Source organism: Monodelphis domestica, chromosome 2 (assembly GCF_027887165.1).
Source record: "Monodelphis domestica isolate mMonDom1 chromosome 2, mMonDom1.pri, whole genome shotgun sequence".
Taxonomy (NCBI): Eukaryota; Metazoa; Chordata; class Mammalia; order Didelphimorphia; family Didelphidae; genus Monodelphis; species Monodelphis domestica.
The window spans coordinates 251,891,506-251,910,010 of NC_077228.1; the positions used below are offsets into that span (position 1 = coordinate 251,891,506).

At 36.2% G+C, this 18,505-nt stretch overlaps 1 protein-coding gene across 1 annotated transcript in view; it reads left to right on the forward strand.

Moving 5' to 3' along the window:
- The window catches only part of B3GNTL1 (UDP-GlcNAc:betaGal beta-1,3-N-acetylglucosaminyltransferase like 1), a 174,043-nt gene that overhangs the window by 119,283 nt on the left and 36,255 nt on the right, over positions 1–18,505 (forward strand). The window contains exons 9-10 of the mRNA XM_007483420.3: positions 10,586–10,721; positions 15,587–15,655. Of these exons, the coding sequence (XP_007483482.1) occupies positions 10,586–10,721; positions 15,587–15,655 (205 nt within the window). The remainder of the gene's footprint in view (positions 1–10,585; positions 10,722–15,586; positions 15,656–18,505) is intronic.

Genomic DNA, 18,505 nt, shown 5'->3' on the forward strand with positions numbered 1-18,505 from the left:
CTCTTCTTGGAGTTTAGCCACAGGCCCATCATGGCAGCCAATAGATTAGAAAGCTAAGTCTCTCTCTACCTCTTTCCTACCTTTCCCTCTCTTTGCTACTCCTATTACTTTGATTTTATTTTTGAAGTTACTAAGCTACTATAAGCCTCATAATTTTGATTATTACATGTCAGAAAGACTTGCTATAAAGATTTTCCCTCAAACCTGTTTGCCTTTTAATCTTGCTTGCATTGCCATTGTTTGTGCAGAAACTTTTAAATTTAATGTAGTCAGTTATCTATTTTACATCTCCTAATGTTCTCTATGTCTTATTTTGACCTAAATTCGTCCCTTATCCATAGGTCTGACAGGTAAACTGTTTCATGCTCTTATAATTTATGATATCACTCCTTATTTCTAAATCATATATCCAATTTGACTTTATCTTGATGTATGGCATGAAATTAATTTTTGCCATACTGTTTTCAAGTTTTCCCAGCAGTTTTAGGGAGTTCTTCTTCCAAATAGGGAGCTCTTCTTCCAAAAGCTTGGATCTTTTGGTTTGTTACTATGGTCATTTACCCTTATTTGTTGAGTGTCTAATCTTTTCCATTGATCCTCCACTCTTTTTCTTAGCCAGAATCAGATTGTTTTGATGTTTGCCACTCTATAATATAGTTTGAGATCCAGTGCAGATAAACCACCTTCATTTTTTTTTTCATTAATCCCCTTGATATTCTAGGTCTTTTGTCCTTCTAGATGAATTTTGTTATTACTTTTCTAGTTCTATGAGATAATTTTTGGGTAGTTTGAGTAGCATGTGTACTGAATAAATAAATTAATGTAGGAAGAATTGTCATTTTTATTACATTTGCTCAGTCTACCATTGACCAATTAAAGTTTTCCCCGGTTGTTTAGATCTGACTTTATTTGGGTGAAATATTTTGTAGTTGTGATCATATAGTTCTTGGGTTTGTCTTAGCAAGTATTTTTTATTGTCTCAGGTATTTTATATTGTCTATGTTAAATGGGATTTCTCTTTCTATGGCTTGCTGTTGTACTTTATTGGTAGTATAGAGAAATGCTGACATTTTTGTGGGTTTATTTTATATCCTGCAATTTTTCTAAAGTTGTTAATTGTTTTGATTACTTTTTTGGTTAAATCTATAGGATTTTCTAGGTATATCATCTGCAAAGAAAGATAGCTTTATTTCCTCATTGCCTCTTCTAATTTCTACAATTTCTTCTTGCCTTATTGCTATCGTTAGCATTTCTAATACAATATTGAATAATGATGGTGCTAATGGGCATTCTTGTTTCACTACTGATCATATTGGGAAGGCTTCCAGCTTATCCCAATTGCAGATAATATTTGCTGATAGTTTTTGATAAATGCTATAAATCATTTTGAAGAATATTCCATTTATTCCAGGGTCCTCTAGTGTTTTTAATAGGAATGGGTGTTGTGTTTTGTCAAAAGCTTTTTCTGATCATATTGAAATAATGAGGTTTCTGTTGTTTTTGTTATTGATATGATCAATTGTCAATAGTTTTCCTAATATTGAACCATCCCCTGAATTCCTGGTATAAAACCTCCTTGGTCATAGTATATGATCCTTGTGATATATTGCTATTATCTTCTTGTTTGTATTTTGTTTAAAAAATTTGCCTCAATATTCTTTGTCTATAGTTTTCTTTCTTTGTTATTGTTTGTTTTCTTAGGGCTTTTTGATGGTTTGCTCGATTTTTCTCCTGAGATGTGATTGTTTAAATATTCAATTTCCTCTTCAGTTAATCTAAACAATTCCTATTTCTCTTAAATATTCATCTTTTTCTTTTACATTATTAGATTTATTGGCATATAATTTGTCAAAATAACTCCTAGTAAATTGCTTTAATTTCCTCTTCATTGGTAGTAATTTCTCTCTTCTCATTTTTAATACTGGTGATTTTGTTTTCTTCTTAATTTTTTATCAAATTAATCAATGCTTTATCTATTCATTTTTTCCCAAAAAACCAACTCCTTGTCTTATTTATTAGTTCAATGGTTTCCTATAATTTTATTAATCTTTGATTTTTCAGGATTTCTAATTTGGTGTTTAATTGATAGTTTTAATTTGTTTTTTTCCCCCATTTTTTTTTTAGTTGCATACTGTGTGGGATGAGATTCAGTGTGTAATTCTCAGAGTAGTATTTGGCCTGTTATAACCCTAATTTTCAAGATCCCTGAGTGTTACTATTCCTTAGACTAAAACTGCATCCCTCACCCCATAAAACTTCTAGTTTTCCTGACCTATTTTTTTTAATTGAAAAGTTTTAATTTGATAAACTCTGTACCTTGGGAAGAAAGCCAAACTATAAGATAAGCTGAAGGAGGGAAAGTACAGTGAGTTTCAAAAGTATCATTATGGTCCCAGCCTGGGAATCCCATGATAGTCATAGGTTTTTCTTGATCATAGGGGTCTTTAGGGATATATGTTGTTGAAAATCATGAACTCCAGACTGTAAACTTCACAGCATCACCCTTCTGTGGCATTGGACAGAGGGGAGGAGGAGAATCTTGAATCAGGATTGTTACAAAAGTCTGTGATTGTACCTAGAAGAAGAGAGGACATTTTTGCCCCAAGCAAACCGCTTGTGTGGGCAGAATCCTTTTTTTACCACCACCACCCCCTGCTATTTTCTCTAAATAAAGTGGCTTTTCTCTGCCAGCATCTTATTAATAAGTCTCCCTGTCTGCTCATTAGAGTGATTCCTGGGGGTAGAAGCCTTCCCACAATTCCACTCCACACACATACTAAGTTCATCAGTCTGTTCTTTCTCTCCTTTTTAATGTAAGCATTTAGGGATATAAATTGCCCCTAAAGCTTTGGTTGCATTACAAAAATTTTGGTATATTGTGTCTATTCAGTACTTTTCAATATGATATTCAAGGATGCTGTTCTACTGACCTAAATCATTCTATTCCTCTATGATGGGAGATATTCTAGAGTGGGAATATTCCTTTAATTTGCTAGAAGGTTAACAAATGTTGGGGGTTGGCTTTGGAAAAATGCAGTGATGCTTTGTTGGTGGAACTAAATTGGCTCAGCCATTCTAGAAATTAATTTGGAACTATGCCCCCAAAGTCACTACACTATCTAAAAGAATTGCCCTTTGAATGGAGATTTTTACCTTAAAGAGGTAAAAAAAAAAAGAAAGAAAAAAGGTCCTATGTATTTGAAATTATTTAAATTGTTCTTTTTTGAGGTGGCAAAGAGCTGAAAACTAAAAGAATGATTATCAATTGAGGAATGAATGGTTGAACAAATACATGAATATAATGGAATATTATTCTGCTGTAAGAAGTGAAGAAAGAAATAGTTTCAGAGGGAGCTGGGAAGTCTTGTGTAAACTGATACAGATTCTAGTAAGCAAACTCAGGAGAAATGGTTTTTTTCTTTTTTCTTTCTTTTTTTTAAACCCTTACCTTCTGTCTTAGAATCAATACTGTGCATTGGTTTTAAGGCAGATAAGTGATAAGGGCTAGGAAATGAGGGTTAAGTGACTTGCCCAGGGTCACACAGCTAGGAAGTGTCTGATGCCAGATTTGAACCTAGGAACCTCCTGTGTCTAGTCCTGGTTCTCAATCCACTGAGCCACCCAGCTGTACCCAGGAGAAAATTTTATATTATAACTTTACTAGTGTAAAAAATAATTCTGAAATGTTTAAGAACTCTGATAAACCCAGTGATCAGTCACAATTCTGATGATGAATACTGCCTACCTTTGACAGAGTTTTGGACATTTTTGGATGTGGCCAGTGTGGGGATTTGTTTTTTGAATAGTAGTTCAGTGTGTGTGTGTGTGTGTGTGTGTGTGTGTGTGTGTGTGTGTGTGTTCAATAATAAAAAAATAAAATTAAAAATGTTCTTAAAAAAAGAAAGGTTAATGGTTGAAAACCAGCCTTTTTTTCATGTATCATAGACTCTGGAGCTATTTACTGTCTTAAGTCCTATTCATACTGGCAGTTTGGTTCCCTTTAGCAGTGATGTCAAAGTCAAATACAAGTGTATCCCCATACTGAAAATGGACTTGGCAAAACTCCAAATTAAAATTATGTTTTATTTATTTTGTTAAACATTTCCCAATTTTAATTTGGTTAAGGAAGACTGTATCTCTACTCAGAGGGCTCCTGGCCATCTATAATTTTTAGTACTGCAGTGGTTTTCTATCCCTGTGGCTGATAAGTTCCCACCAGTGTGCTTCTCCCCAGTGATTGTCAGTTGATATCAATTACTCATCTGGAGGTAATTAGCTTTTTTAACTGAGTATTTATTGAGGTGATATAGTAAAATCACTTGCTGAAAAACTTTCTCTTTAAATTTCTGGAGTACACTTCCCATAATTACATATGCAGACCAGGACAAAGTGAATGAACATAACAGGCTCATGTGGGAAAGGAGTGAACATATACCTTTTATCTCTTATACCCTGTGATTTTTAAATTCTCTCCATCTTGCTTTGGCCTAGCACCCAGGAATGTGCACATCCACACTACACGGGCATGTGTTAGCTAATGACAAATCAGAAACAACTAACTGCCCCACTCCACCTCCCCCCCACCCAACACCCCACCCCACCCCTGACTGTCCTAAGCCAAGCTTGAGCCACCATTGGCACCTATGAGATACAGGAAGTGAGGTTGAGAACAGCCTCTGGAGTTCTCGCCACTTCCTGTGCAGAGGGCAAGAGGCCAGTTCTATCCTGGAGCTCGAGCTTGAAGGAGTCCTGCAGTCTCTTCAGATTGGTCATGTGAGTGATGAGGACTGACTCCCTTCTCTTCCTTGGCTCTCCTAGGCCTTAGACTCAGCCTGAGCCAGAGCGATTTTTGAGTTAACCTCCTTTTCCTTCTCTCCCTCTCTCTCTCTCCCTCTAAGCTCCTGTTGTAATTAAATCACCATAAAACTCCATTCTGACTTGAGTGTTTCATTTTAGGATTTTATAAGTAAAATCCTTGGTGACCTAGAATTATTATACTCAGTCTCAACCATAATTTTAACCATAACAACCCCAAATGCAGTCCCTAAAACAATTCTTTCCAAAAGATTTGGCTGAAACTACTTCTACCCCAAAGCTAGACTGCCCTTAAACTCTGGAATCTGAATTCACTTGCTGTATTATACTTTCTTCAATACATTTCCTGAGTAGTATCACTAAACTACTAGAAAATTAGAATTTTAGAATGGCAAGGAAGCTTGGATCTTTGTAAGATTTTGCAAATGAGCTTATACTTTAATCAGTTTTCCCATTGACTTCTTTCTCTGACAAACAAGTTGTACAGTAGAACCCTGTTGTCTGTGATTTTGCTTTCTGTGCTTTTAATTATCCTTGGTTAACCTGAAGTGCTAGAGATCAGCCTAAGAAGCAACAAAACTCTACCTGTGGCAGTGGTCTACCCCCAGCAACAGTCATTTCTACTTTCATTTTCACTTTTTTTAGGGTTTTTATGGTGGGGATGAGAGGCTTTGGAGCACCTAGTCAAGGGGCAGAAGCAGGGAGAGTACATATATATATGGGGGTCAGCAGATGTTTGCTTATATCCTCAATTTCAGCCATCTGGTATCCTCCAACGATATCCTCCAATCCTCTATTGTATATCAATATTTTATGTATGTAAAAATATAATTAATATTGATGCCATTTTCACTGTTCATTATTTTTAATTATCAACTTTTTTAAGGATTAAGTGATTTCAAATTCTTGCCATATCTTCTCATTATTTTTTTATTTTAATTTTAATGTTAGTATCTTTTCTTGAAGAAAGTTTGTATTACATGGGATTGTGTAACTTCTTTGCATCTTTCATTCATTATTCTTGGTCCACATTTTCCAGTATAATTGGCATCTTCACCAATTACCATATTTCCAAAGTGTATATTGACCTAAATTGGACTATCTTATGGAATTCTTCATAGAATTTCTCTACTACTTTGTAATTGATTTTGACACATAAGCTATAATTATTATATGGTAGCCTTTTTCCAAACACTTACGAGTACTGTAATAAGAACTAGCACTATGGTGCTTTAAGTTTTGCAAATTATTTGATCTGTTGTAGGAAATGAACAAATATCCCAAGAAATTATTTTTAATTGACTTTGGGCATATGATGAAACCAACCTCACCAATTTTGTTTTTGCCTCTCAAAGGAGTAATTTTGAGTTATCTTTCCATTTAAGATGCAACTTCTTTGTTTATTACAGTTTCATTAATACAATTGTATATAATATAATATATGTATAATATAATATAACATGGTATAATACGATAATGAAGATGATTGTGATTTAATTCCTCCAGGATTTTGTATATTGTTTGATCATTGTACACAAATTTCACTTTTGGGTACCATTAGTCAAGTTAAAGTTATAGATGGTCTAAAAACTCTGTGATTCTTAATATTTATGGTTCTCTTTTCCTCTTGGACACTATTCTGTTACCATCACTGGAGTAACAGAAGGGAATTTTATAGGACCTATTTTGTATTTCTTCTTTTTCGTGTTTTACATTCATCATCAGATGATCAGCCTACTACTGATGAGCTTCTACATGCTTAGATAAGTTTATCCTTAGAAAGCAATGAGCCACTTCTGGGTAAACATGGCTGCAATCTAGACGTGAATCGCTTCCTCTCCCCGGCACCAAACGAAATAGAATACCTCAAAAGAGCACAAAAATCATCTTTGGAAGAATGGAGGGACTCTCTAGTACCCCACAGAAATGAAGGTACATGGGGTTTGAACATTGCCACACTATAAGAAGGAGGAAAAGCTTGCACAAAAACGTGAACTGAGCCACCCTTCCTCCCACCCCACCTCCCCCACTGAACCAGAGTAGGGGATCAGAGGGCTCACCTGGACAGCGAGTGAGTGAGGAATGTCTTTGTCTGGGGGGGGGGGCACATCAGGGTCCTTGGGATCTAAAGACTGCTAGGAAACGACCTCTTAGGGCAGTTTCACGGGTGACCCTGAGCACTGCAGAGCGCACAGAAGGCGGGGCCCCTGCAAACTGCGAACAGTGAGGAGTCTCGAGAGTCTGTAAAAACTGCCTAAGGGGGGCAGCTGGGTAGCTCAGTGGATTGAGAGCTAGCCCTAGAGACGGGAGGTCCTAGGTTCAAATCTGGCCTCATACACTTCCCAGCTGTGTGACCCCGGGCAAGTCACTTGACACCCATTGCCTAGCCCTTACCACTCTTCTGCTTTGGAGCCAATACACAGTATTGATTCCAAGATGGAAGGTAAGGGTTTAAAAAATAAAACTGCCTAAGGCCAAAGCATTGCCCCTCTCTGTAGTGAGGGGAGGGGGGCAAGCCAGGCTTCCTGGAACTGACAGGGAATACCAGAGATCCACCCATTAGAGCAGTTTTACAGGAGATTCCTGTGCACTGGTGAGAAGAGATCACAGAGCACAGGGGCACGCTGAGCATGGGGGCAGCCATGCGAACAAACCACAGAGGCGAGGAAGAACTAGTCTGAGGCAACCTAAATCCACAGAAAACCCACCCATATCACCCAGACCTCGGACCAAAAGGAAAGGGGGAAAATAACCACCAAAGGGATGGCTCATATGGCCCAAAATTAAGCCTCCAAGAAGAAAGGGGAAAAAGTGACTTTTGAAAACTTTTATGGCGGGAGTACCCAAGGAAAAGAAGAGAAAGAGGATGAAATTCAAACAAAATCAAAACATGCCCCCCAAAATGGAAATTATCCACAAGCTCTGGAAGAATTAAAATTGGAGCTTATCTAAAAGATGGAAACCTTCTGGAAAGAAAAATGGGAAAAAACCCAGAAAGAGGTCAGCAGTCTGATTGACAAGACATCACAATTGGAGAAAGAATTGGAAGCCTTTAACAAAGGGGTAGACAAAGCTGAAAAACAAATCCAGTCCCTAAAGACCAGAAATAAGCAACTGGAAGATAGTGAGCTTGCAAAAGCAGCAAGAATTAATAAAGCAAAGCCAAAAAATTAATGAATTAGAAGAAAACATAAAATATCTCACTGACAAGGTGACAGACCAGGATAACAGAGGAAGGAGAGACAACCTGAGAATCATTGGTCTGCCCTAAAAATCAGAGATAAACAAAAACCTCAATGCTATACTATAGGAGATTATAGAAGAAAATTGCCCACATGTTCTAGAGCAAGGGAGCAAAATAGAAATAGAAATGGTTCATAGAACACCCTCTATACTAAATCCCCAAAAGACAACCCCCAGGAATGTAATCACCAAATTCAAGAGCTTCCAAGCTAAGGAGAAAATCTTACGAGAAGCCAAGAAGAGGAGCTTCAGATATAGAGGAGCCCCCATAAGGATCACACATGACTTAGCAGCTAACATGCTAAGAGACTGCAAAGCATGGAACACGATATTTAGAAAGGCAAGAGAGCTGGGTCTCCAACCAAGAATCAACTACCCAGCAAAACTGACTATATACTTCCAGGGGAAAGTATGGGCATTCAACAAAATAGAAGATTTCCAAGTATTTGCTAAGAAAAGATGAGAACTTAGTGGAAAATTTGATATCCAATCACAGGAAGCAAGAGAAACATGAAAAGGTAAATATGAAAGAAAGGGAAAAGGAGATAAATCTTATCTTTTTCTTTAAGTCAAACTCTCTTCTATAAGGACTACATTTACATCAAATTATATATATTAATATGTGGGGAAAATGTATTGTGTAACTCTCAAAAATTGTATGCATCATAAGAGTAGTTAGAAGAAACATGCATAGGGAAAGATTGGGGCATCAAGAAGATTTGGTGAAAGGGGGGGCAAAGAAAGAAAAAGGGAGGGGGGAATCATCAATGATGCTAAGATTTACTTCAAAAAATGGGGAGGGGAACTAAATAGAATAATCTTTCCCACACAAAGATACACATGGGAAGGGGAGAGGAAGAATTCTCATATGAGAAAGAGAGGAAGAGAGCATGAAGTGGTATTACTTAAACTTTACTCTCAGTGAAATTAACTCTGAGAGGGAAGAACATCTAGATCCAGTGGGATCCTGAATTCTATCTTTTCCAATAGGTTAAGCGAGAAAGAAAAATTAAGGAGGGGCGGCGGGAGGGAGTATAAAAAGGGAGGGAAGGAGAGGGGGGAGAGGAAGGGAACATAAAAAGGGAGGGGCCAGAAAGGGAAGCATATCAAGGGAGGGGACTAGGGGGACTGACCTAAAGTAAATCACTCGTTCAAAAGGTTATAGTTAAAGAAGAAAGGTCAGAATTAGGGGAAGATATCAAAATGCTAGGGAATCCACAAGTGACAATCATAGCTTTGAATGTGAATGGGATGAACTCACCCATACAATGTAGACAAATAGCAGATTGGATTAGAACCCCAAACCCTACCATATGCTGTCTTCAAGAAACACATATGAGGAGGGTGATACTCACAAGGTTAGAATTAAAGGATGGAGTAAGTCCTTTTGGGCCTCAACTGATAGAAAGAAGGCAGGAGTTGCAATCATGATATCTGACAAAGCCAAAGCAAAAATAGACCTGGTCAAAAGGGATAGGGAAGGTAAATATATTCTGTTAAAAGGGTGTATAGACAGTGAGGAAATATCACTAATCAACATGTATGCACCAAATGGTATAGCATCCAAATTTTTAATGGAGAAACTAGGAGAATTGAAGGAGGAAATAGACAGTAAAACCATATTAGTGGGAGACTTGAACCAACCACTATCAAATTTAGATAAATCAAACCAAAAAATAAACAAGAAAGAGGTAAAAGAGGTGAATGAAATCTTAGAAAAATTAGAGTTAATAGACATATGGAGAAAAATAAATAGGGACAAAAAGGAATACACCTTCTTCTCAGCAGCACATGACACATTCGCAAAAATAGATCACACACTAGGTCACAGAAACATGGCATTCAAATGCAGAAAAGCAGAAATAATAAATGCAACCTTTTCAGATCATAAAGCAATAAAAATATTGATCAGTAAGAGTACATGGAGAGCGAAATAAAAAATTAATTGGAAATTAAATAATATGATACTCCAAAATCCGTTAGAGAAGAAATCATAGAAACAATAATTTCATTGAGGCAAATGACAATGGTGAGACATCCTTGCAAACCTTTTGGGATGCAGCCAAAGCAGTACTTCAGAGGAAAATTCATATCCTTGAGTGCATATATTAACAAATTAGGGAGGGCAGAGATCAATGAATTGGAAATGCAAATCAGAAAACAATGAGCCAAGAATCTGGTAGGTGATACAGTAGATAGACCACCAAGCCTAGAGTCAGGAGGACCTGGGTTCAAATCTAACCTCTAACATTTTGCTTTGTGATGCTGGGCAAGTCACTTAACTCCAAATACCAGGCTCTTCTACCTTGGAATTGATACTTTTTTCAATTCTAAGACAGAAGATAAAGGTTTAAAAAAAAACAAAGAAAGAAAGCAGAGTTTTTAAGAATTCTTCCTTCTACTCTATAATGAAGTAGCACTTTGTGGAATTTACCAGTAAATTAACATACTAATACCTTTCTATATCACTAAATGGGGCATTGGGAAAAGCAAAAGAGTCAGAGACATTTCCTTTTTCATAATATAGAAGCACCATCTGGCAACACCGAGTCCAGTTTCTAGAAGAAAGAGCTCTTCAGCATTGGACATCATTTACTATCTGGAATGCTGGCAAACAGGGAAGAAAACTGTATAGAAGCTTATCCCCAGTTAACCAGAAAAAGGTAGGATACCAAGAAAGTGCCCTTATATACTCTATCATTTTGTTTGCTTGGTCATAAAGAGATTTTACCTTTAAAGTTTTCCTATAACCAGCTCAATTTAGTTCAACAACTACCTGTATTCCTAGCAATGGGGACAAAGAACATTCTGCATTGGTAAGACACAAAGATTTGAAACAAGGGGCTTTCTGGGTTCTGAAGAAAGTTAATTACTAGAAAATTAATTTTCACTGGTTATCCCCATCTATAATCTACAAAGAGAGAAAATAACTAGAAAGTTAGTTACTAGAAAGTTCATTTTCCTTTCTTTTGTTGTTTTGAGGTATATGAGGATGGATATACATTTTTTTATTCAAAACTGTTTTATTTTCCCAATTACATGCAATAACAATTTTCATCACACATTTTTTGAAATAATAAGATTGAAACCATCTCCCTCCCTCCCTTTCTGCCCTACTTTAGAAATGGTAAGCAACTTGATCTAGGGTATATATTGATTATCATGCAAATCATATTTCCATTGTTATAAGAGAATACTCATATAAACCCCAAAATAAAACTGTAAATAAACTAATATGAATGATAGTATATTTTGATCTACATTTGACTCCAACAATTCTTTCTCTGGAGGTGCACAGCATTCTTTGTTTAAGTTCTTCCAAATTGTCCCAGATCATTGTACTGTGCTGAGAGGAGCTAAGTCTTTCACAGTTGACCATTGTTTAGTATTCTTCCAGTTCTGCTTATCAGTTCATGTAGATCTTTCTAGCTTTTTCTGAAATCTGTACTTCTAGAATTTAAATAATTTTACTTTTCATCTTTATTGATTTTTTTACATGTCAGTCATCACTCTCTCTCTCTTTATATATATATAATTCCAAACAGGAGTAGAACCCACCCTTGTAACAAAAAGAATAATAGTGAAGTCACATTAACTGAGACCATGTCTGACAGAACTTACAATATTCATTAGTTATACTCTTTTACCTCTCCACTGAGAAGTGGGCAATTAATTTTATTACCTGTTCCCTAGGACCACAATTGGTTATTGTATTTAATTTGAATTCAAGTGCATTTTGGTGCTATTTTCTTTCTTTTTTTTAAAACATTATTTCATTTGGTCATTTCCAAGCATTATTCATTGGAGACAAAGATCCTTTTCCTTCCCCCCTCCCCCCATCCCGTAGCCGATGCGCAATTCCACTGGGTATCACAAGTGTTTTTGATTCGAACCCATTTCCATGTTGTTGGTATTTGCACCAGAGTGTTCTTTTAGAGTCTCTCCTCAGTCATATCCCCTCAACTCCTGTAGTCAAGCAGTTGCTTTTCCTCGGTGTTTTTACTCCCACAGTTTGTCTTCTGCTTGTGGATAGTGTTTTTTCTCCTAGATCCCTGCAGATTATTCAGGGACATTTCATTGACACTAATGGAGAAGTCCATTATGTTCGATTGTACCACAGTGTATTATTCTGTGTACAATGTTCTCCAAGTTCTTCTCCTCTCGCTCTGCCTCACTTCCTGGAGGTTGTTCCAGTCTCCATGGAATTCCTCCACTTTGTTATTCCTTTTAACACAATAGTATTCCATCACCAACATATACCACAATTTGTTTAACCATTCTCCAACTGAAGGTCATCCCCTCATTTTTCAATTTTTGGCCACCACAAAGAGGGCTGCTATGAATATTCCTGTAGATGTCTTTTTCCTTATTATCTCATTGGGGTACAAACCCAGCAGTGCTATGGCTGGATCATAGGGCAGACAGTCTTTTATCGCCCTTTGGGCATAGTTCCAAATTGCCCTCCAGAATGGTTGGATCAATTCACAACCCCACCAAGAGTGAATTATTGTTCCTACTTTGCCACATCCCCTCCAGCATTCATTCCCTTCCTTTGCTGTTATGTTAGCCAATCTGCTAGGTATGAGGTGATTCCTCAGAGTTGTTTTAATTTGCATCTCTCTGATTATAAGTGATTGAGAACACTTTCTCATGTGCCTATTAATAGTTTTGATTTCTTTATCTGAAAACTGCCTGTTCATGTCCCTTGCCCATTTATCAATCCCCCACGGCAGTGCTAGGCAAATTGAAAGATTGCGATTGGTTCCTATAAAGTGGGGGCGCAATAGGAAGTGATGTGGAGAAAACTGCTTTAAAAGGCGAGCTCATGGATTCAGTGATTCTGTGTTGGTGAGTCGGAATCAAGGAGGAGGCTTTCCCTGGATCCTGCATTGGCTTGAGGTGGTTCCTAGGTTCTTCAGTGAGGTGACTCTGCTTGTGGGTGCTTTGGTGGGACACTCCCCTCAGTGTGAGTTCTGGTGAGATTCTTGGTGGTCTTAGCCTGTGTGCACTGAAGGTTCTGGGAGATTCTTCAGCATCTCCTGGTTCTTCAGATTTTGTCTTCCTAATTAGGACTTTTGGATTTTGGTGAGATTCACTTTAGGATTTGCATTTGTGGTCTGGAGACAAGATTAAATTTAGAGTATTTGTAGCTAGATAGTATTTTCTGTCTCTTGACATTTTTCCACTTTCACTCTTTCCATCTCTTTATAAATAAAGCTGCTAAAAGTCATTTTGACTTAAGCTATAATATTTTTAAATGAGCAACCATAATATTACTTTAGAATTCTCATATTTAGCATAAATCTAAATTTAAATTCTTACAGAATTAATATGGAAAAATGTTTTTACACGATTGCTCATGTAAAAAGGAGGAAAGGCAGGAGGGAGAGAATTCAAGACTTAATATTCTTTGAAAAATGTTTTTACATGTAATAGGAGGAAAATAAAATTTAAAAAAGAAAAAAGATTATACACTATTACTGCATCATATTTATATCAAGAATGCAGGATATTTTAAACATAATTGGCCATATTAATAACAAGAACAATAAAAATAACAAAATAAGCATTAGTTGTGGCCCATTCTTCACGACCCCTTTTTTAGAGTTTTCTTGGCAAAGATAGTAAAGTGGTTTGCCATTTCCTTCTCCAGTTTTTACAGAAGAAACTGAAGCAAACATGGTTAAATGACTTGCCCAGGCAAACACAGCTAATAAGTATCTGAGACTGATTTTGAACTCTAAGTCTTCCTGATTCCAGGGTTGGTACTCTATCCACTGGGCCACCTAACTACAAATATAGGAAATAGTATATGTCTGAAACCAAGAGTTAACATATGTAGTGAGCATAAAAAATAAAGTCCTTTCTAATAAGATCAGAGGTGAAGAAAAGATGTTCATTTTCATTATTTCTATGACATACTTCTAAAAATGCTAACTATGGCATAAAAAACAAATTGAGAAAATACATAAAAGGAAATAGCATTTCTTTTTTGCAAATGATAGATTATATTTAGAAAAATTCAGAAAATCAATGAAAAAATCAATTAAAACAAAATTTCAACAATTATAGGATATAAAATAAATTTTATCAGCATTTCAGCATAATATCAATATAGAGGGAACATTAGGAAAAAAGTCCCATATAAAATCTGTGTTCCAAGATTCTAACAAAAATAATAGAACTATAGCTATAAAACACATTAAAGAAATAACAGACCAAAATTATTGGAGAAATAATAATTGCTCATGTATAGGGTGAACTATATAATTATGTCAAGAGTAAGGAAGTAAGTTAATCAGATTACTAATTGGAAGAAAGATGAGGGATTCTCTGAGTTGGAGGGAGAGAGTGAACTGGTACAATTCCCTGAAATCAGAAAAAAAGAGGTATAATTCCCCCTACCACCACCACCACTACCACCAAGTATCTGTATTCAATCAAAGGAATAAAGAAAAAGTAAATGACTGATCATTGTGGGGCCTGTTTTCAAATAAAACATAGATTCCTTGAGATGTATAATAGTGAGAAAACTCCTTGCATCAATCTTCAGTTCTGCCTGGGTTTCTGGTCAGCATAATCTAGGCCCTCTTTTAGGGTCTCTCTAAGCAACAGGGATAGTTCCAGAATTAATTTGCCACATGGAATCAGTGTGGCTCACTCAATTCTCATCATTCCTTAAATAGAAAGCCAATCTTTGAGTCAGGAAGACTTAAATTCATGTCATTCCTTTGCCTGGCTGTGTCACATTGGCTTGGTCATGTAGGTATTAACTAAGACTAAGTTGCAGAACTGGTATGAATCTGCATTGGTTGAAGTAATTTCCTGCACTAGTGAAAGAAGTTGGGTTCCTTTCCCCCACCAAAAAAAAAAATGTGTAATGCTCAAGTTTTGTGCAGTAAAGCTTTCCTTCTGGAAACAGTAGAAGCCAATTCCTCACAGACTATTTCCTCCCACTTGGTAAGCTATACAAGAAGCCTTCCCTTTTGACTTTGTCTCTTCCACCCAATCCCATCTCTCACATTGACAAGTTAAGATTTAATCCTGTCTTTGGTTAAAGCAACCCAAGCTACAGCAGATGACAATAGTGGTCAACTTTACCTGAATCTGTATGATTTCTTTTGAAATCATAAAAGCTCAGCATTCACAGCCAGACTGACCTCTGTTCACCAGGCCCAGGCAAACATGACATTCTGTCTCTTAACTCTGAGCATTTTCATTGGCTGTTCTCCATGCCTAGATATCTTTCCCCCATCTCCAATTCTTAGCTTTTTTCAGGTCTTAGCAAAAGTCCCACTTTCTGCAAAAAGCCTTTCCCATCCCTCTGAAACTAATAGAAATTTAATCATTGTTACTCACTGCTAATGGAATATTTGGGTAATACAAAAAATGAAATCTAAGATCTGTTAGTTACAATCATCTCAGCATCTATTTAATTCTGAGTACTGTGTAAGAAAAACAATAGTCCCTGATGAATTCTGTTTGAGTTGCTCTGAACTTTTACTTTACCATATTATTTCCTCCTTAGGTTGTTGCATTTTGTGATGTTGATGAAAACAAGATCAAGAAGGGTTTCTACTCTTATGAAGACTCTGAGGTTTGTAAAAAGTGTTTTATCATTCTACTATTCTTGCTTTTGCTGGTAGTATAAAATAAAGCTTAAGCCCAAGGAAAAATAGTGCTTTAAACTTCTATTACACTGACTAGCTACAAAAACCTATCTTGGTTTGGAGAAAATGACAAAAAACTTTTTACCCCATTCTTTTCACTGATTCTGCCACACAGTTGATGTCACTGAATATCCTGAGACTTGTTTGGATGATCTATGAGTTAATTATTTAATTCCTGGGACGCTTGTGTACATATAGACTAAAAAGTTATCAAAGGAATTCATCCTAGTTAATATAATGCCTAGGAGAGCCTTTTATAGTGTTAGTCCAAAGAGATTAAAAAAAAAAAGGGTGACCTCCAGTTAATACAGAGAATGTTGAGAATAATGTAGGGTCTCAATTGCAGGATCAGTGGAATCAGTTTCCCAAGCAAAACTGTCTACTTTTTAAATTTGTTAAATAAAAAATAAATAGCCCTTAAATCAAGAGTGCTTCCTTTTCCCCTACCCATTGTAGTACTTGTAGTACTTATATAATGCAGCCAATAGATCAATGGAGTTGAATACAGAATATGCCTATGTTGATATTATAGCTTTAAAATTATGTTATTGTGTTTCATTTTTAAGTGCATATTTTAAGAAAAGTGTAGTTGTTAATTTTAAAAGGTTAGTTTTAATTTCTTTGATGAATAAAAATATCTTTTAAAACTGGGGGGTAATTTAACAAATATTAGCCATTCACTTTTTTAACATTATTTTATTTGGTCATTTCCAAACATTATTCATTGGAGACAAAGATCATTTTCTTTTCCTAACCCCGCCCCCTTTCCAACACCTCTCCCATAGCCGACGTGTGATTCCACTGAGTATCACATGTCTTCTTGATTAGAACCCATTTCCATGTTGTTGGTATTTGCACCAGAGTGTTCATTTAGAGTTTCTCCTCAGTCATATCCCCTCAACCACTGCAGTCAAGCAGTTGCTTTTCATCAGTGTTTTTACTCCCAAAGTTTATCCTCCGCTTGTGGATAGTGTTTTTTCTCCTAGATCCTTGCAAATTGTTCAGGGACATTGCATTGACACTAATGGAGAAGTCCATTATGTTCGATTGTACCACAGTGTATCAGTCTCTGTGTACAATGTTTTCCTGGTTTTGCTCCTTTCACTCTGCATTACTTCCTAGAGGTTCCTCCAGTCTCCATGGAATTCCTCCACTTTGTTATTCCTTTTAGCACAATAGTATTCCATCACCAACATATACCACAATTTGTTTAACCATTCTCCAATTAAAGGTCATCCCCTCATTTTCCAATTTTTGGCCACCACAAAGAGGGCTGCTATGAATATTCCTGTAGATGTCTTTTTCCATATTATCTCATTGGGGTACAAACCCAGAAGTACTATGGCTGCATCAAAGTGAAGACAGTCTTTTATCGCCCTTTGGGCATACTTCCAAATTGCCCTCCAGAATGGTTGGATCAATTCACAACCCCACCAGCAGTGAATTAATGTCCCTACTTTGCCACATCCCCTCCAGCATTCATTACTTTCCATAGCTGTCATGTTAGCCAATCTGTTAGGTGTGAGGTGATACCTCAGAGTTGTTTTGATTTGCTTCTCTCTGATTATAAGAGATGTAGAGCACTTTTTCATGTACTTATTAATAGTTTTGATTTCCTTGGCTGAAAACTGCCTGTTCATGTCCCTTGCCCATATCAATTGGAGAATGGCTTGATTTTTTTTTATAATTGATTTAGCTCTTTGTAAATTTGAGTAATTAAACCTTTATCAGAGGTTTTTATGAAGATTGTTTCCCAATTTGTTGCTTCCCTTCTGATTTTAGTTACATTGGTTTTGTTTGTACAAAAACTTTTTAATTTGATGCAGTCAAAAATATTTATTTTACATTTTGTGATTCTTTCTAAGTCTTGCTTGGTTTTAAAATCTTTCCCTTCCCAAAGATCTGACATGTATACTATTCTGTGTTCACCTAATTTACTTATAGTTTCTTTCTTTATGTTCAAGTCATTCACCCATTTTTAATTTATTTTGGTGTAGGGTGTGCGGTGTTTATCCAAACCTAATCTCTCCCACACTGTCTTCCAATTTTCCCAGCAGTTCTTATCAAAAAATGGATTTTTGTCCCAAAAGCTGGGGTCTTTGGGTTTGTCATAAACTGTCTTGCTGAGATCATTTATGCCAAGTCTATTCCACTGATCCTCCTTTCTCTCTCTTAGCCAGTACCAAATTGTTTTGATAACCACTACTTTATAGTATAGTTTGAGATCTGGGACTGCAAGTCATCCTTCCTTTGCATTTTTTTCATGATTTCCCTGGATATCCTTGATCTTTTGTTCTACCAAATGAACTTATTTATGGTTTTTTCTAATTCAGTAAAGAATTTTTTTGGTAGTTCAATGGGTATGGCACTAAATAAATAAATTAATTTGGGTAGGATTTTCTTTTTTATTATGATAGCTCTTCCCACCCATGAGCAATCAATGTTTATCCAATTGTTTAGATCTAGTTTTAACTGTGTGTAAAGTGTTTTGTAGTTGTGTTCATATAGTTCTTGTGTTTGACTCAGCATATAGATTCCTAAGTATTTCATATTGTATAGTGTGGTTTTAAATGGTATTTCTCTAATTCTTGCTGCTGAAATGGGTTAGAAATATATAGAAATGCTGATGACTTATGTGGGTTTATTTTGTATCCTGCAACTTTGCTAAAGTTGTTGATTATTTTGAGTAACTTTTTGGTTGATTCTCTAGGATTCCTTAATTAAACCATCATACCATCTGCAAAGAGTGATAACTTGGTCTCCTCCTTGCCTATTTT